The sequence below is a fragment of the Equus przewalskii genome, chromosome 10 (assembly GCF_037783145.1).
Source record: "Equus przewalskii isolate Varuska chromosome 10, EquPr2, whole genome shotgun sequence".
Lineage (NCBI taxonomy): Eukaryota > Metazoa > Chordata > Mammalia > Perissodactyla > Equidae > Equus > Equus przewalskii.
In genome coordinates, this window is record NC_091840.1 from 11,388,673 (window position 1) to 11,408,843 (window position 20,171).

General features: G+C 39.3%; 1 protein-coding gene across 3 annotated transcripts in view; it reads right to left on the bottom strand.

The window, feature by feature from the left end:
• MAP2K6 (mitogen-activated protein kinase kinase 6) overlaps window positions 1-20,171 on the bottom strand; it is a 116,953-nt gene that overhangs the window by 19,968 nt on the left and 76,814 nt on the right. For all 3 annotated transcript variants that reach the window (XM_008540385.2, XM_008540387.2, XM_070561508.1), the window contains exons 3-10: window positions 14,638-14,686; window positions 13,931-14,044; window positions 12,424-12,543; window positions 11,471-11,587; window positions 10,741-10,792; window positions 8,340-8,467; window positions 7,379-7,456; window positions 6,081-6,220 (exon numbers count right to left, since the gene is read on the bottom strand). In XM_008540385.2, the coding sequence (XP_008538607.1) occupies window positions 6,081-6,220; window positions 7,379-7,456; window positions 8,340-8,467; window positions 10,741-10,792; window positions 11,471-11,587; window positions 12,424-12,543; window positions 13,931-14,044; window positions 14,638-14,686 (798 nt within the window). The remainder of the gene's footprint in view (window positions 1-6,080; window positions 6,221-7,378; window positions 7,457-8,339; window positions 8,468-10,740; window positions 10,793-11,470; window positions 11,588-12,423; window positions 12,544-13,930; window positions 14,045-14,637; window positions 14,687-20,171) is intronic.

Sequence of the window (20,171 nt, forward strand, 5' to 3'; positions counted from 1 at the left end):
AGCGTATTAGAAAGAGGAATTATCAATGTCAGAGTCGGATTGATATGGGGGGGGGGTGCCTGAGTGAAGGAATGACTCTCATAACTCCCACTTATGACTATGGGTGTATCTAGACCCTGAGATTTTCTAGGGCTCCACTGGCAAATCTCAACTGCAGGTGATTTTGCCCTCCAGGGGATATTCGGCAATGTCTAGAGGCATTTTTGGTTGACACAACTGGTCGTGGGGGGTGATACTGGCATCTAATAGGTAGAGGCCAGGGATGTTGCTAAACATCCTACAATGCACAGGACAGTTCCCCACAACAAAAAATGATCCAGTCCAAAATGTCATTAGTGCTCAGGTTGAGAGACCTTCGGCAATGCATATTAGGGTATTCCTCCTTATCGCTACCTTCTATTCCCTTCTCTGAGATGAAATTCACTTAGAAGCATCTCCAGCTGGTTCATCTGTCATTTGGGCACATTCTCACCACTACTACCCCTCCCTACCTCCGCCCCAACAAGCAAAAGTTTTTTTTTTTCTAAGCTCAAGAGCTAGTTCACCTAGAAGGAAACACAGGAGAAGAAATGTGATCCCAGGAGCATTGCTGACTTGCACACACACCCTGGTGAAAAAACAAACAAGCTAATGTACAAAAACCCTGAATTTCCGCCTATTATTCAAAGCAAATCAAAACCCAGAAAGTCTTCTCTATAATCTGAACAATTCAACGTGCTAAAATTAACCATGAAAAACACAAAAGCAACATTAAATCCACATCCCATATTCAAGCGGTTGATTTCAGGTGTCTCTATTCAGACAGAACGTTAGTCAGTCATCAGACCCTAACTTCAAATTGACTCTGAAATATTCTCCTTGAGGACCAAGATCCACCTTTCCATTACCAGCTTTCATTGGTCAACAACGGAATCAAAGAAATGAGAGTTAGGAAGAAAAGCTTGTTTCTCAAATGTTAAAACAATGGCCTCTTTTACTAACCAGAGATCTCTGTGATATTGTTGGTTTTTGACCTTCTATTTAGTAGATACTGAAATAAGACTCTTCTCATCAGGTTGAAGAACTTCAATGTTTCTATTTATTAAGGAGAGGTCATTTGAAGTCAGGATGTCTTATCTCTTCACTTCTGGAAGAGTTTATGAAAATTTCTCCTGAATTTTTTTTTTATCTGTATAAAGAAAACGTAGGGAAAGTACGCCACCTTGATCCATCACAAAGTGTTAAGGATTCCTGAAATCTCAGAAATGGCCAACCAAGAGGCAATTTCTTGATTTACGGCCCCAGATCGGAAAGCTCAAAATTTACCACAAGCACTACTGCAGAGTATTGATGGAAAACACTTACACAGCAAACCAAGGCTGTTTATTGAATTAATATAACTGATATAACCCATTCTCTCCATCTTTTAAATCAAGAACACTTCAAAACATGGGCTAAGAATAGCAAAATACTCAGGATAAGGTTAGGGGAAAAAGCAAATTTTCCATGTTTAATAGGAAGTGCTTGAAATCCAGTATAAAATAACAACTGCGGAGTTCAAAGCTACACCAATTTCTTTTTGGATTTGAGTCAGACTTTTGAATTTTCAAGTGGCTTGTCATTTTCAAGCGTGCAATTAGCTAACTGCCCTAATTCCTCTTCCAAATGCCACAACACACGCTCCTGACCGTAGCTGACACTAAAAACCAGCTTCACGCTGTCTTAAGAATTGCTAGCTTGAAGTTTATGCTGACCAGAGGATTTCTGCCTATTTGAATTCTAGCTGATCGTTTCCAAGAAGCCCTATTTGGTGCATCCACGGAATAAAAATACATTGCGCCTCTCAAGCCATACATTTGTCATAAGCTAAATAAATATCCAGTGACTCTTTACTGTCCTTCCTGAACAAGCTGGGAACTATATTTGCTTGTCTCCGTTTTACACTAGTTCCTCTGAGTCAGACAGTATCAGTGTGTCTGGGTGGGCCTCCAACACACTCCAACATGCCATCAGGCTGGTCAGCTGAGCACTGAGCCTCTTAAACAGGCCTAAAGGAAAAGCAAAAAGGAAGTCGAGCTGCTTTGGCACTCAGTGACTTCCTTCAGTCCCCCAACCTGTAGGATGAGGTTACGGTGAAAAATGTTAGCCTGTTAAGATTCCATTTTTTGAGAAACTCATTTGTTAACCTTTCTGTAGGCCTAGAATGTAAGGTCTTTCTGTCAGACTTCTCTGCTATGAATCCTCAAACAAGACCCATATGCTCCGCATGATCCACTCCAAGAACTCTTTAAAACCCCTATGATAAGAATGCCACGCGTAGAGGAAGAGGAAGAAAATGTCCTTCAGTAGTCCTGTTTCAAAATAAGTACAGAAAGGAAGGGTTTGTAAGAAATCATTGGATTGTTTTGTTCAAGTTCATAAGGAATAAATACCTTAACTTTCTTCCCCGCCACTCTCCCACCCTGAGGATAATGTTTTTCTCACGCTACTGCAAGAGAAAGATAGCACCTGGAGCTCTGTGCTCTACATCTGACCTCGGGTGTGACAGTGATAGCCTATAAGTGCTCTCTACTCCACCCCACAAACCACGATTCACTGTCAAGGGACAAGCAGCGATCAGAGGGGAGTGGCTACCAAGTTGACTCCCTGGATGAAGGTGTACAGTTTGCAGCAGCGCTGCGATGTCACCACATGCTTTGGTAGGATGCATCCCATGAAAGGTCGAGAACGGCCCCTTTTTCTTCTAGTTCTACATTTAGCCCAAAGGCAAATGTAGGAGATAAAAACACAGATGTATCTGTCTCGAAATTTGAGGTTAAATTTTTCACTTTCCAAATCTACAGTCCCCTTTCCCCACTTACCACAAAGAGTTGGGGCTTTTTAAGACGTTTTGAAGGATCATAGCCTGACTATGTCATAAAAATACAAAAAGCACAGGAAGGTCTCCCAAAAAAGTGTCCTTTTATGAAAACATGTCTCAAAAATATAGCTTTAAACATAGGAAAATGGAGGCACAGCTATAAAAGGGAGTTATATCCATAGGCTACATCCTTCTCTTCATCAAGAAATAGAAGAAGTGTTCTTGGGTAATAGTGATGTCTCCTTTCTGTCCACCCAGCTCCAGATCAAACTTCAAACTGTCAGTCAGAAAACAAGCGAAGTAACTACACTGCTACTGGGGGCAAGTCTGTATCTGTACGCTAATACATATGAAAAATAAAATTGCTTCTACAAAGATCTAAGCTATTCATAAAATCTAACAAAAATCAGCACCACTTCCTGACAACTCTTTTTCTAGACAACTTTTCCAACTCAGTTGACTTCAAAATAATGTTCATACTCTGGAGTACTAAAGAAAATCCACTGGTGATTTATGGTAGGCAAAAAACTATTGACTTGGTGTCTAAAACAGGAGAGCCTGTACTCTTAAAAAACCCGACTGAGGAGAAGTAAGAATGCTCATAAAATTCAGAATGAACGCTCCTTTTCTATTTCCCAATTCTCAGACCAACAAAAATGACTCACTATTTTACACAATTGATATTCTTAAGTATCAGATTCTACAGGAGCTACAACACTAGAAGGTTGAGGAAGAATTTATTCTTTGACGACTTCAATTTAAAGTGATTTGGGTTTTGTTTCTATGATTATTATTTTTTCAGTAAGCCCCATAAGCGAGCCAGACTGGCTGACTTGAGTGCCAATGAAATGACACAGAATTAACAGAATTAAACTAATTAATGGTTCCAGAAAAGCTGGAAAATGTCTATGGCTCAAAATTTTTAAATGAATGAACGATAGTAGCTGGAACTAAAATTAAGAGAAAACAAGAGGGGAATGTAGACCTCAGAGGGGTGGTCATGAAGATCCCAGGAGTTTTCTGGGGGTGAGGGTAGGCACAGGGTGGTCGCTATAAAAGAGCAATAATACAAGTGTCTGGAATTTCCATATATGTGTGCATACATTAAAATTAGAAAGCATTTATTTTTCAAGATTTTCATTTTTTAAATATCTATAAAAAGCTTTAACACTCTGATTCTTTAGGGGAAATTCTCAGTAAGGGAAAAAAATACTTTGGTGAAAGAAAAATAAAGTAATTGAATGATTTTTTTAAAAATAAATTATAGAAGAGAAGCAGCTTTTGAACAGGAAGCAGTTGATAGCGGGTCCACAAGATCATAGGTCTAAATTAGGGGTTCTCACCCCAGCTATACAGTAGAATGATTTGAAAACATTTGAAAAATATTGACACTCAGGACCTTCACCAGATCAATTAAATCAGAATCTCTGAGGGTGAGGCTCAGGTGACAGCACATGTGAAAGCTCTCTCGAGTTTTATAAAGGAGCAGTCAGAGTTGAGAACTACTGGATTAATCTAGTGACTCCCAACAGGCGGCTCAGCTTTCTTAAACTTTTCATACCAGCCTCGCTCTTACCAAAGTTTTCTGAAGTATCCAGCATCTTGGGAAAAGGGGACAGGTAGGAAAGAGCTTATGGAGAGGAGAGTTTGAAAAGACTTCCTAGATACGATCCTTCCCCATTACCACCACTCATTCCCTTTCCTATGTGGCCTTTAAACCTTTGAGCATAAGGAAAAAACCAAAAAACAAAAAAACTCCCAAGTTCTTGAATCCAGAAGGCAAAATCAGGAGCCCATCTCGACCTGGCTGGGGTACCACCATCCAGCACACTCACCCAGGAAAGCAGATAGGAGGACACAGTAGCCCAGAGAAAGTACATATTAAGAATCACCCAACAACATACTGCCCAGTGCTCCAGCCCCTCTTTGGCCATTCAACCAAAACTAAAACAAAAACACATAATAGTAGGCCATCTTCATATATCATTAGGGAAACGGCCCAGAAGTGACATGGGGGCTAGCCTTAACAAAAGCTCCAAGAGGCCTTAGTTTCACAAGCAACAGACAATTGCTTTGTCTTAACACGTTTCCCAATAAAAGCTGCATTCAGAACAGTTCTTCCAAAGAGCATGGAGGCCAAGAAATGATAACCTTGAGGGAGCTGCACTGTCAGTCTTCAGAGGTCCACCCCTTCCTCAGCAGCAAGTGGCCTCTCTGGGCAAGAACTGCTCCTCTCCAAGAGTCACAGCTGGACTTGTCACCATCTGATTCCCCTTCCTCCTATTTCTCATGTGCTCCTGCCCAAATAAACTAAGTTGGTTCCATTCTATGCTTTCTTTTTTGGCATCCTCTTCCAGCAGCACTTGCCATGGTCATTAGTATCAAGTTATGCTAAGCCTCAGGGTTGCTACACAGACAGAAATCACCAGATTTTCTACAGAAAACTATCCCCTCCCATACTTTCCTCGAATCCACCGGGAATTGCCATGAAAACAAAGGTGACAGCATTACCATGAGTTCTTCCATCCTTCCACTCCAACTTTCTTTAGATTCCCTTCTCAGACCTCCAATACTGTCCATTGTACCCGCACAATGATAACCACAGTTAGCAAGAGTTGCATGGGAGGCAGCCTACAAAACACTAGAACTGCTTTGCAAGACTTCTAGGTAACTAAGTAACACTCTCAACCTACCTACTGTGTTCCACTCCAAGGTAATTCTTTGCATCTTATCTATTCCACATCCCTAATCTTCTGGCGGATCCTACCACCTTTTCTTTGTGCTCTAACCAACATCAAATTAATTGTTGCTCTCATAAAGGAGTTTCTCACTTCTGTGACACAATGCACGATGTTTCTCCTGCTTGGAATACCTTTCCCTCCCCTACCTCCCTTTCACTTGGAAAATACTTCATATGGTCTCAGCTCGGGATTCACCCCCTCCAGAAAATTTATCCTAATGGTTTCCCTCTGAGCTTCCCCAATACCCCACGCATATCTCCATCACTGGGCTTGCCATACTGTACTGTAATTATTGATCGAGGAGACTCCCCTACTTGACTTTGAGCTCCATGAGGGCAGGGACTGGGAGAGAGGCATCTTTGTTTCTCCAGCATCAAGGGCACACTCCACAAATGCTTTTGGAATGAATGTATGCACAATGGATTAAAACCGACGGAGGAAATTCATGAGAACTCCTCTTCCTCCTTAACACTGGCAACTGGGAGATGAGGCTCTCTTACCACTGCGAGGTAAAGTCAACAAACTCTTCGGAGAACTTGTCTGCCGGGAGTTGCGGTGATGGCTCCTCTACCACCTGTTTGAGCTGCTGAAAAGGCGTTCCCCACGAATCATAAGGAAACCGAAGGATGGCCAACTCAATCTAGAAAGGAGAGGAAAACAAGGAGAGAAGAGTTTAAATAGGGCTACTAGATTAGGGAATCTACTGTGTTTTGTTCCAGGAGAACCAGAGAGAAATACAAAGCAGAAGTTCAAGTAAAATTGGGGGGGCAAATAAACTAATAATATGTTCTCTAGCGATTGGCCCCCCAGTTCCTAGTGTTAGGGATTTTCAAACACTATCTTAGTAGAGACAGCCATTTAAGCCTATTTAAAAGTGGGTCCTCACTAAAACCCATCGTCACACAATAAAATTGTAAGCCAGCAGTATGAAACTGCAGGATGTAAAGCAACCAGGTTTTCAGATGTTTGGTCTGAAAAGTTAAGTCTCACCCTAAGATTTTACAGAGATGTACATCTGCTGCCATCTGCAGGTCTCTTGCTGGAATGGAAAAAAAAAACACACCTCGGACCAAATGACTGATCTTTTTTTGGATGTGAGTAATGCCACTTTGCCATTACAAGATCACATGTATTCTGGGAAGGGATGTGAAATAACTCATGGGATTTAATCAGCTGCTGTGCTGGGAAGGAGCCAGGACCACAGTGGACAATTCCAGACCTTGGTGATGGACGGAAAGTTTATGATCCCCAAAGTTACGAAGAAGGGACTAATTGTATAACTTTAGGGCTGTGCCTAAGGAAATTAGCCTCTTTGTTATCATGTCTTTGGCTCAACCTGACCTCAACGGCCAAGACTTCCAACACGACCACATTCTGGGAAGCGCAGCCTATCTCCTGGATAACATGCCTCTATCAGGGTCCACGCATATTTGCACTCTTTGAGTAGCTTAAGTTTCTTCACACCTTGATTAGAATAATTTAATTTTAAACTATAAGGAAAACTATCAGGAACTATAGTCAGACCCTCTCATTTTACAGATGAGGACAGTAAGACAGTCTATCTGACTCCATCAGTTACTCAAGGGCATACAACTAGGTAGAGGTAGAATAAAGAGAAAAACTGGATTTGCCCAATCCCAGGTCAGTATCTTTGCTACACCACACTGCAAACAATTGTCACTCAAAACCTCCTGCTATCACAGGCAGGAGAGGATGACCAGCATTTAGGGCATTTGCCTCTTGGTCTCAAAGTGCACCCCACTTTGGCTTCATGCCAAGAACCTCAGTCACACGCTACCATTGTGATGCCGAGACTCCAGATGTCAGACTTCACACTGTATCCCTTCTGGTTGAGCTCGGGGTTTATTCTTTCAGGCTGGAAAGGAGACAGAAAAAGACAACTGAGATGGCATTCTTAGCTCAATAAGTCTCTAGGGGTGGGGGTGGCACCAGCTGCCAAGTAAGTTGTTTTAAGTTGTTAACACGCCTCCCAGGCCAAGAAGACTCAGTATCTACAGTGAGGATCAACATCTCCAAGGGACTTTCCTCATTCTGCACTAGTCTTTGCTTGGCCACAGTAATGGATCAAAGTCCCCTCACAATTCAAAACTAGTTTCAATTTTGCCTTAAGAAGGAACAAGATGTACGCTATAAAGCTACTTTGCCAGCCTAGAATTTTCCTTGTTTAAAACCCCAACAGTCCAGAACTCAGTAAAAAGAATCAACAAGACTTTGGGCTACTGTCTGGTGTTAACAGACCTAAATAACTTTTAGCTAAACGTGGACAGGAAGCTTTTTAATTCCAAGCATGAGTTCATTTCCAAAGAGAATACAGTGAAATTGCCTAAGTTGAAGAGAGTCCCAACATCTCTGCTAACGGCAAAGAAGCTTCACAGCCGTGAGGTTCTCTCAGGACTAACCTAACTGTTTGGGTAATTTAAATTCTATCGACTGTTCTGCCCTCAACAAACAAGGTAACACTCCCCTGCAACTCAGTGTGGAAAACTGTGCGGGCTGTAGGTATTACCTACATGTCTTCAAATAATATATCTCTTTACTTGATTTTTTAAAAATAATATACATGAAGCAAGTGACTAAGGATTTCAGACAGGAAATATGTAAGAAAAAAGAAGATACAGAATATTTCTTGCATCTTAGGCACATTTCAATTTTCCCTCTGTGGCTGTGCATTTCCTATTTTTTGGGATGGTTTGCCAGCAATTGCATTCTCAGATGCCAGCCCCAGCTGCTGTACTTACAGCCATGTATGGTTTGCATCCTGCATCAATGGTTTTAGCAACAGAGTCTACAAGGTAGCCACTGATTCCAAAATCACACATCTTCACTTGGCCCAGAGTATTGATCAGCACGTTGGAAGGCTTGACGTCTGAAAGCAAGAACAACAAGGAGCCCATTATCCCAGCCTGCTTTGAAGATTCATTTCTCTACCACCAGAGGGCCTGTTATCTCCATTTCTCCTTCACCTTCCTTTCCCCACAAGGCCCAATATGAAAGTAACTACCATCCTTGGCTCACAGTTACGTACCTCTTATTGCTTTCAACTTGATTTTCTATTTCATGTTCTGTCTTTCACGTCGGATTGTGAACCCATTAATGGAAAGGACTGTCTCCTCTATTTAATTTGTCATCTTCATTGCCTCCATACATATACAGTCATGCATCACTTAACAACAGGGATATGTTCTGAGAAATGTGTCATTAGGTGACTTCATCATTGTTGAACATCATAGAGTGTACTTACACAAACCTAGATGGTATAGCCTACTGCACATCTAGGCTGTATGGTACTAATCTTATAGGACCACTATTGTATATGCAGCCCATTGTTGACCAAAATGTTGTTATGCGTCGCGTGACTGTAGTAAGAACTTAAAAAATTATTACTGAATCAAATGCCCAGTTCTACGGGCATAGTCTCTATTATGCAAGATGAATCTGTTCCAGAGATGTTCTGTGCAACATTAAGCCTACAATGAACAATACTATATCATACATGTAAAAATTCATTATGGGGGTAGATCGCATGTTAAATGTTCTTATGAAAATAAAATAAATTTTTAAAAGTCCAGTTCATAATGATCTATTGCACATTTAGTGTAGCAGTAATAGATCGTGAAATGAAAAGGCAGACTATGACATAACAGTACAACAAATACAATCAAAGCCACCAATTTTAATTGAAGCTTCTACAAGAGGTATGTCAGAGGTCACATAGGGTAACTCATCATAAACTCAAATATTCCAGACCATGAGGCTCATCACAGAATATACATGTGGATGAAGGAGTATTACTGAACAGTTCTTAAGTGAATGCTTCAGACTTGAAAGATACAACACTCCTACCCACACCCCAAGTAGATGAACCATTGTTATCTTTGGATAATGGAATTAGAAATTAAGTTAATTTTTTTCACAAAGGACATGTAATCAGAAGAAATAAGTAATTCTAAAACTATCAAAATTATCCTTTATAATTTTCCCTTAAACTGAATGGCATATATACAAATTTTCACTTTATTATTTTTTATACTTTATATACATCCTCTAATATGAATGAAATATTCCATAATTTTGAAATAAACTCTTAAAAATCAGCTTCACATTTGTGGGTAATCCACATTTATCTTCCTATGTGGATTCCTTCCCACTTTCTTCTCCTCCCCTTCTTCCTTCCCATTTTTCCAATTTCTAATAATAACAATTAATAACAATAATAACAATCATAATAGGCACAGTGTTTGAGGCATTTTACATTCTTTTCAGGCTCAGAGAGCATAAGAATTACCAAATCACAATGCCTTATTAGCTGCCAATACTTTCCATGAATTTTCCCAAAGACCTGGTTGAGCACATCTCTTCCAAGAAGTTTCCTTGACTATAGTCACCAGTGCTAACCATTTCCTTGTTTTATAGACTACCTATACTACTTCCATTTTTGGTACTTTCGTATTTCTAATCTGGTTTTTTTCCCCCATGTTTGTTGTATCATCTTACTTCCCTATTAAGAATAACGTATAATTTTAATAAGAATACATGTTTTCTTCTTAGATGCCCCTCAGGGATTCTACTAGAGTGCTGTATAAATACAGTATTGTATAAATGCTGGAAAAACGATTATAAAAGATAAATGGATGGATGAATGGATGGATAAATCTACCAATTTTTTCATCTTATCCTGCCTCCTGCTGTCTGAAAGGGCTGTGCTTTATACCAGAACTTTTCACACTTTAATGTGCAAGAATTACTTGGGAATCCTGTTAAATGCAGATTCTTATTCAATTGATTTTGGGACCCATGATTCTACTTTTCTAACAAGCTCCCAGGTGATGCCCAACACTAGATGAATTTTTATCCTATTCTCTAAAATTCTCAGTGGGGTACTCCCACAGTTCTGCTTGGTAACAGGCATTTTATATTCAATTTAGGTGTAATATAAAGCCCATGTCTTCTGATGTCCTCACACAAAATAAAGAACAGCTACTGATGTGATTTGCTATCCAGTCCCAAAGGAAAACTCCTCAGTTCTCTTGGCTGACTCAATTTCACTTCCATCCATTAGAGGAAAAAAAAAACCAAAACTCAGGTAAAAGAAATGAACTTTACAAAAGGAACAGCCAAGGCAGCTGCACGGATGCTCACCTCGATGAATGACAGAGAGTTTACTGTGTAAATGTTCTAATGCTTTTACAATCTGCAAGAGAAACACAAGATAGATTTATTTCCCCCATCACTGGAAAGAAATTGAATGCTAAGCATATCCAGGTTTATTATCCCTGACTTAAGGTCACAGGGTGAAGTATTTCCTCAAATAGTGGTGGTCCTATCCAGGAAAATATATAGGAAGTTACATAAATTGGGCTCCGCCCACTAGAGAGGATTCTATCTTACAGCAAAGAGAAGTCTCAGGCATATATCTTGTTTTTCATTTGGCCACCAGCATTTTTTTCTCTCCACTCTCCTGAGCCTCAGTAGCCATAAAGGGTGCAGCCCTTCATTTCATTTCATTTTCTTCTGCTTCTTTCTATGCCTGTTAGTCCTAAGAAAACATTTAAAAATCTACAACTTAAAATCAAAATAAACTAATATCAGAATATAGACACCAGGGATGTGGTCAAAGCAGATGAATGCGCTGCCTTGAGGTGCTTTAACTGAGTTTACCAAAAACCAAGTCAGGAGTAGCATCTTCTACATAAGGCTCAAAAAAGAAAAGCATTCACTTATCAATCCACAGATGCACTCACGAATTCAAGAGACATGTAGCAGATGGGAGCTATGGTCCAGGTAGTGTTTCCTCATACTGGGGGTACAATGACACATAAGACCCAGACTTCTCAGACTCTTTTTGTAGTAGGGTCCATGATGTACTCACCGAAACGGCTATTTTCCCTAAGATGTCTTCTGGAATTGTTTGGCCTTTATCAATCACTTGTTTGTAGAATTTATCTAGCGACGTATCCATGAGCTCCATGCAGATCCAGACATCACCCTGGAGATCAATTGGTTCAGAGATTGTTAGCGAGGATGGAAAAGAGAAACAGAGGAAACAGTTAACAGCTGTCAGGAAGAACTGCCTATTTCTTGCTTGAGTTTTTGGAGGAAATGTACAGTTTCCCTTCAAGATCTCAAAGGAATTTATAAACAAGCAAGATTATCTCCAAAGAGAAAACCAGCAGACAGCCACACAGAACTCGCATGTGACCACCCACTCCTTGGTGAAATCTAGGATCTAAATACTAATAGCCACAAGCAATAGAATCCCAGAAACACAAGGTTTAACTGCTACTGCTCTCTAGGAGAGTAGGAGATAAGTTTAGATGCCTACTCCATGTCTGACCTCCCGCATACAGCACTAGCACCAGTTCATCAAAAGGCTGGTTTTAAGAGTGAGGCGAAGCATCATACGCCATCTAATGGTAAAGTAAAAGCAGGAGGAGAGAAAAGAGGTAAGTGTAAACCTACATGGTACACGAGGCTACATGAAGCTTATCAAGTGGCGAAAAGACGAGAGTATTTCAGATTTTAAGGATTCTATCTAAATCAGTCTAGAGATAATTGATATAGACAGTTCTGCCAAAATAGACAAACCAAAACAGAAAGGAGAAGGGGAGCCTCAGCATCTTTAAAAGGCTAAACATATTTGAAAATACTCTAATTGCAAGCCAACTTTACACCAGGGCATGTCATCATTGCACAAGCGTAAAACTCTCCACAGAAGACGTGTCTCACAAGAAAGGGTGCCAGGATTGCGCACGGTATTCATGTGATCAGAGGAACTTCTTTAGTTATTGTTCTCCTTGGACTTTAAATTGAAGGATCACCTACCTCCCGGAAGAGTGCGCCATAAAAGGTGACTGTAAAAGGACAGTCCACTGTCCTCATGGAAATATCCAAATCCATCAATAGCCTTTTCTGCTCCTGGCTATTTACTGTGGCCCGGATCCGCTGAATGGGAATGCATGAAAAAATGTATGGTTACTGCTCTGAGGATAAGTCCGTGAGTAAGGCAGGGACCTTAAAGAGTCCCATCCTGAAAAGAGTACAAAAATTCACCGCACAACTTCAAGCAACAACCTTTCGAATACCCGCCCTAAGTGATTAGCTATTTGTAACAAATGAAAAATAAGGAAGACTGCTATTCGTTCATTTCCTGAATAATCCCCGGTAAGAAGCAAACTGATAATATATTTTGGAGAGTGTGCAAATGTTTGGGAATGTATTTCCAAGTTGCAAAAACAGTCTGGTTTACTGTATTATGTTTGTTCACTGCAAAGAGTGTTAAATATTTTGTGGCTGATTTGAGGGTCCTGCAAAAATAGCCAAAAGTCCCTCTCTGAGAACAAATAAGAATATTTGGACTAAATAGCAACTGAGAGAGAATTGACACAGCTACAGAAATGGAAGGAATCAAACAGAAATGAAGAAATCATCCACTCCTAATCCAGTGTTTCTGAGAGAACAGAAATCTGTCACACCAGCAAAGATGGCTTTACAGAAACATGACTATGCCAATAAACGACAGGAAAGATATAACATCACTAGGCTTTCACGTTTTTTTGCCTACTTAGCAGAGCTGGCGAAAGAACAAACAGAAAAATCTACCAGGTAAGGGAAAGATATCGCCATTCTCCAAAAACAAAGGAATCCAAGTCATTTGACCACCCACATTCCTAGCAATGGCCCAAATCTGTTCATTCATCAGAGATGGTCATTCTCCAAGGTCTTTCCAGCATCTTCTCAAGAAATATGCAATGATTCTAAATTCCTTTGTATAGCTAAAAACTATGCAGATTCGCTCAAGATGTATTTTATCCTCCTTTCTTCCACAAAGGGAGACAATTTTTTCCCCTAATTCTGGTTTCCTGCTTTTCAGGGACAGTTCCCTAAAAGCAACAGAATATAGAATAAAAGAGACTTTTGAGACGTAACGACCAAATGCAATATGTGAACTTTGTTGGGATTCTGATTTGAACAACCAACAGGAAAAAAAAAATACTTTGAGACGATCACGGTCATTTTAATTTGGACCTGGTATTAGATGACACTAAGGAAGTATTGTTAATTCTTTTAAGTGTAATGATGACATGGCGGTTGCATAAAAAATTAAAAGGAGGGCGTTGGATTTATTAGTTCAAAAAGAAAACAGTACATGCAACTCATACCAAGGAAGCATTTTCCCCACACATTTGGAGGGAAATACTGTTCCCTACAAATAATTTTTCTGTTTCACCCCATTGAAGATTGTTTGCTTCTATGAAAGAGCTGATGTGCAATTAAGATGGACAAACATATACACCACAGAAAGAAAACGTTGGGGGAATGTCAACTCTACCTTCACCGCCATGATCTGCCCGCTGGGCACGTGTCGCATCTTCTCCACTACCCCGTACGCACCTCGTCCCAGTTCCACTATAGGCTCCAGGTCATCCGCCTTCACCTCAAAGTTCTGCAAGAGAGAACAATGCAATAGGACAGAGAAAAATTAACTGGATATAGACTGTGATGTCCTTTCTCTGGTTTCTCCCAATGTTCTAAGGATTATTTCTATTTCTGGTCCAGAAGCTTCTGGTCTAGAAACTTTTCCAACCAGCCACTGAAAGCAAGAAGCGCCGGGAGATATTTAGACTCCTGTGGCATGCCTCCTTCTTGTCATAGGGAATACAGAGATCCAACTCCAACCCAGCTGCCAAATTGCTCCGTGTAACCTGTCTCCGTTATGGTTCTTTAGCCATGTCCCCATAATTACACGTGTAATCCATTTGCTGACTGATGGCAACCGGATCTATGCTCGGACCTTGAGGAATGTACCCCAAAGGGAGTCATCTACTCTTCTCAAATACCTCCTATCAGGACCACAGTAGCCTGATTTCAATGCAACATCTAGAACTGCAAGAGCTCCACAGACCACCTCCGTTTAAATTCAAAGTTTTTTGATTCACCCCCTGAGAGCATGTTACAAAAAATAAATTTTCAATGGCCAATCAGAAAGCATATATATAAAATGGCAAAACACTAACTGGCAGACATGATTTTTCTCACCTGACTTCCAATAGAAATGCAAGCTTTGGAGTCTAAATCTCGAGGTGGCCTAAGAAAGACAAGGAGGAAAAGAAAAAACAGGAGATATTTAGTCAAATATGTCCTTCCCAAATCACGGGCGACTGGAGAGATTTTTTCCTTAGAAATAAGGTGAAAGTTCATGAGTAAAATAAAGCAACATAAAAGTGTTAATAGTGTGGGATTTTGAATGAAATACATTTGGGTTTAAATTACTCAATCTCTTTGAGCTTCCATTTTTTCTTTAACATGAGGATAATAGTGTACCTACTTCATGGAGAAAGAGCGAGTATTAAATGAGATATTCCAAGTAAAATGCTTAAAAGAATGCCCGGCATACAGTAAATATCCAATAAGTATAACATACATTGTTATATAGATAATTATACTATTATTCTAGTAAGCCCCAAACTTTTTCTTTTATCCAAGAGCACCAATGTGTCCAATTATCCCACCAGTTTTTCCACAATTGTTTAAAAAAAAAGAGACCATAATTGGGGTATGGTTCTGTTACCTCATAAAATTCATAGAACACGGGAATTCCAAATCTGTCTAGTCCCTGCCTTTACAGATGGAAAAAGCTCCAGAGAGCTGAAGTGACTTGCCCAAGGTCACAACTAACCCAGGTCTCCTGATTTTCAGGTCAGAATACTTTCTATTCTACCAGGCTGTCTAATCTAGTGGCGATATTTCTCCTATACTTAGTGTACAAACTGGCCAGGGGTCCTCTCAGCAGGCAGAAGTTTGCTGATTTTCTGTCTCCACAAGAGAGAACACAGAGCCCCCTCATGTGTATTTATTTCTACTACTTCATTGCTCCCTGGTGAATATCAATCCACTTAAGAGAAAGATGTTTGGCTTTGGCTGTGCACCTAAGTAGGAGCCCAGAAAGGCATTTTCTTGAAATAAAAAATGCACAAAAAGTATCATGACAAAAGTAGTAAATGTCAAGAAACATACTGTTAATATGATCAAACAAAGAAAGCAACTAGAGGCTAAAGACAAAAGAATCCGAGAGCTGCCAGAACAAAGGGTGACCAAAGAGACCCTCAGGTGTCCCTGAAGGGACATTACATGCCAGAATTATCTCTAGAAAAATACAAGGGAAGATGAAAGGAAGAGAGAAAAGAATCCTTTGGCAATGATGACTTTTTCCAACTCTAATGCATTGTAATTCTTCCCCTTCTGCTGAAACTAAATAAATAAATAAAAGAATAAGGAAAAAGTAGGACCATAAACACTTGTATAAACACGAATCTAAGGTTCTAATGGCAAGCCTTCTCTCACCTCCAAATCCCTTTGATATGCATGGAATACTTAAAATTTTTCTGTATTAATTTAAAACCAGGGACTGGGAGGGAAAGAGATGAACACACACGCGTGCACACACACACACACACACACGCACACAGGAGTGATGTTTTTATATATCTTGTGTTCCTGAGCAGAGACTTTTTCTTCAGAAATGCTTTCCAGAGGAATCAAATTTCTAAAAATCTGATTTCTCATTCTTAAAATTTCTAAAGTTGTTTTTCTTTAGTTGTCACAATTTGTACTAATTGCACTGGAACTTTGAAATAAAGGCAAATATTACTTGAAACATGTGAATAAGATAATAAAAAGTCCTTTGCAATTGTTCAGCACCCTTCCTTCTAAAAAATATAAAGTAACAGAAAAGTCACTAATAAAAAAATTATTTGGGGCTACCTCTGTTTTCTCACCATCCAACGAGAGTATTGGGTAAGACCTCTCACCCAGACCTCTTATTTACAGACCTCTTCCAGGTCTGATATTCTAGTATTTTATATCAGGGCTCCACAAATGATAGCTTGTCACCCGGCTAAGACAGATTTTTACAAATTTAAAGGGTTGTAAAAAAACACACAACAAAGAATATCCAATAGAGCCCAGTGTGGCCTGGGGAACCTAAAATATTTACTATCTAGCCTTTGGCAAAAAAAAGTTTACTGACTCCAGCTTTCTACTAACCTTGCCATTACACCTCTACCTAATAGGAGGGTTTCACGCCATTTTCCAGATTGAGAAAAACGAAACCCAAAACAAGTCAGTGATTTGCTGAAGCCATACAGTCCTCAATAGAGTTGAGAATAAAACTCTTACCACCTAAATCTCAGTCTTGACCTAAGGAGAAAAGGAATATGCTGAAAGTTGGGCTAGGTACTTTACCAGCATCTCATTTAATTCTTTAAACATGCACACATACATACATACACACACCCCTACAAGCATCGTCATTCCCATGATCCAGATGAGAAACTGGCTTAGAGTTTAACTAACTTGCTCCCAAGTGGGGAAGCCATGATTCCAATCCAAGACTGACTGAATCCAAGGAAGCTACTCCCAACACCCAGGTCTCCCCTAATGAAAATGATCAATCGTCCCAAGCCTTAGGCCTTTGGGCTCATCAGGTCTGCCAAGAGCATCAAATCAAGAGGCCAAGACTGACAGCTCGTATTAGATTAGTTGACACTGTGTCCTGTCCAGGGCTGGGCATGTTAGTTTGCCTGGAGCCTTGAGCTATGCAGGAGGTTTAAACTGTGGGTGGATGTTCTCTGTCACTTATTCAATATTTTAGTCCTCCGGGAAAAGAACCAAGCTTATTACAAAATTCCTTCCCTGGAAGGCCAAAGGTATTCCAAAGGTCACCTAGTATTAGTTGTTTATATGAACAAACAGTTTTGGTTTATTGTAATAATTATTTATTTATAATGTTACCTGAGTAATCAGTTCACTGGTTATTGTTACAATTATTATTCATGTAGTCAACAAAATTTATTAAGCATCTACTTGGGCCAGAGACTGTACTAGACTCTTTACATAAAATATCTTCTTTAATTTTCACAACTCTTAGAAGTATTATTATCTCTATTTGAATGTGAAGAATTAACATTGAAACAGACTAAATAATTTAAGGTCATTCATAGAGATGGTGTAGACTATACCCATCTCTATGGGAACCCAGAGCCACGCCAAAGTCTTCTCAACTGTAGAAGTAAGATTGTGCCTGTTATCTCAGAGCCATGGGCTGTTCGGCCACAGTCTCTACCAGTCCAATGCGTGCGTGGCTAAGAATACATACTTGAAACTCAGAGAGCCCTAAGCTTGTATGCCAGCTCTCCCACTTCACAATAATAAATATTAAGTGGAGTGATAATAACAACAACAATACTTGGAGTGACCTTCATTGAGAAATTAGAACAGAATCGGCAGTAGTCTAGCCACTTAATATGGATTATGACACCTAATCCTCATAGCAACCACATCATTGTTTATTTCTATTGTTCAAAAAGGGAAACCAAGGCTTACTGGGGATAGGCAACTTGCCTAAGGTATTCCACTAGTGACATTTGGATCCCAAATACAAGCGTAGGCATTCTAGTGCCATGAGCCTGAACTCTTATCCACGTAGCAATCTCACCTGCTTCGAGCAAGACACCTGACCCATGTACAGGTCTCTTTTCTCACTTATAAAGTGAGAGCAATAGTAACTGCCTCCTGAGTTTCTCGTGAGGATTAAATGAAATAATGTCAACAAGCACAGAATCGATTCAGAATTAGTTACTGCCGCTTAAGTGAGGGGACAACAGCTCAGAAATCTGAGGCAAAAACACATTGACATCAGTTACTCAAAGTAAGAGCTCACGCAGAAGGACCACACACACGGAACTAAGGAGAATGGAGCTCTGTCCCAGGCTATTTATTTTTGTGTATTACAGCAGAAGGAGGCAGGGTATAAATGGTAAGAGTCATCGAGCCAAGCTCAAAAAATTGCCAAGAAAAACAGAAAATGTGGAAGCTACTTCTTCAGGAGTACAAATTTTAGCCTCAGTATTAAAATAATAATAATAATAAGCCTCTCCATGAGCTAAAGTGGTATAGTCTACAATAATGAAGTGATGCTCTTTCCTTAACATGGTGAAAAAGAAAAGTACAGTCAGAGTCTATTCTACCACATAAGGGAAAGACAACATAGAAACCAAGTTTATCCTTGCACAGGTTTTTATTCATTTGTCTGTACCAAGAAGGAATTTACAGTGGCTTTCAAAAATTCATAAAATACAGAAAATTAATATAAATTAGAAAGGTGAAGAAGAAAAATTTAAAGGAAAGGAATGTAAGACAGCTGGAAGGTTGATATAAGAAAGTATCTCAAAGGAAATAATAAAGATAAGAGTAGAAATCAATAAAATTGAAAATAGGAAAGTAACGAAAACAAAATTGGCTCTTAAAAAAAAATCAATAAAATTGATAAACCTCTAGTAAAATTGACACAGATAACAAAAGAGAAGACATAAATTACCAATACTAGGGAAAAAAACCAGAGGATATGACAACATATTCTGCAGCCATTAAAAGGATAATCAGGAAATACTATGAACAACTTTAATAAACTCAATAACTTAGAAGAAACAGATTAATTCCTTGAAAACCACAAGCTACCAGAACTTAGCCATGGTGAAACAGATCATCTTAATAGTCCTATAACTAGTAAAGAAATTGAATTTGTAACTAAAAATCTCCAGAGAAAGAAATATCCAGGCTCACTTTGTTTCACTGGAGAATTTTAGCAAACATTGAAAATTGAATTAACACCAATTTTATACAATGTCTTCCAGAAAAAAAAAGGAACTCTTACCAACTCATTTATGAGGCCTGTATTACCTCAACACCAAAACCAGTAAATAATGATACACAGCAAAAAAACCCATACAACACTAGAGACCAACATCTCTTATGAACTTAAAGAAAAAAATCCTCAACAAAATTTTAGCAGATTGAATCCAACAATGTATAGAAAAATAATATAATACAACCAAGTGGGATTTATTTTGGGTAGGCAAGGATAGTTCAATATTTAAAAATCAATCGATATAATCCATATCAATAGTACAAAGAAGAAAAATCTATGATCATACAAACTGATGTACAAAAAAGCATTCAAGAAGATTCAACACATATTCATGATAAAAACTCTCAGTATACTGTGACTAGAGAGGAACTTTTTCAACTTCATAAAGAGCATCTACAAAAACATAACATGTTTAATGATAAAAGATGGAATGCTTTCCTTCTAAGAACAAAGCAAGGTTGCCTGCTCTCACACCAATCTTATTTAACATAGTACAGGACATGCTTGACGCTGAAATAAAGAAAATGGATAAAAGTAAGAAAAATACAGTTTGGAAAGAAAGAAATCAAACTGTCTCTATTTGTGGAAGGCATGACTGTGTACATAGAAATCTCTAAGGAATCTACAAAAAAGCTCCTAGAACTAGTAAGTGAGTTTAGTAAGGTCACAGGATATAAGATCAATACAGAAAAATCGATTGTACTTCTATATACTGAAAATGAACAAGTGGAAACTAAAATAAAAAACGGAATACCATGCGGCCTGCCCAGTGGCATAATGGTTAAGTTCTTGCACTCTGCTTCAGTGGCCCAGGGTTCGCGGTCCAGATCCCAGGTGCAGACCTAGCACGACCCATCAATGGAGG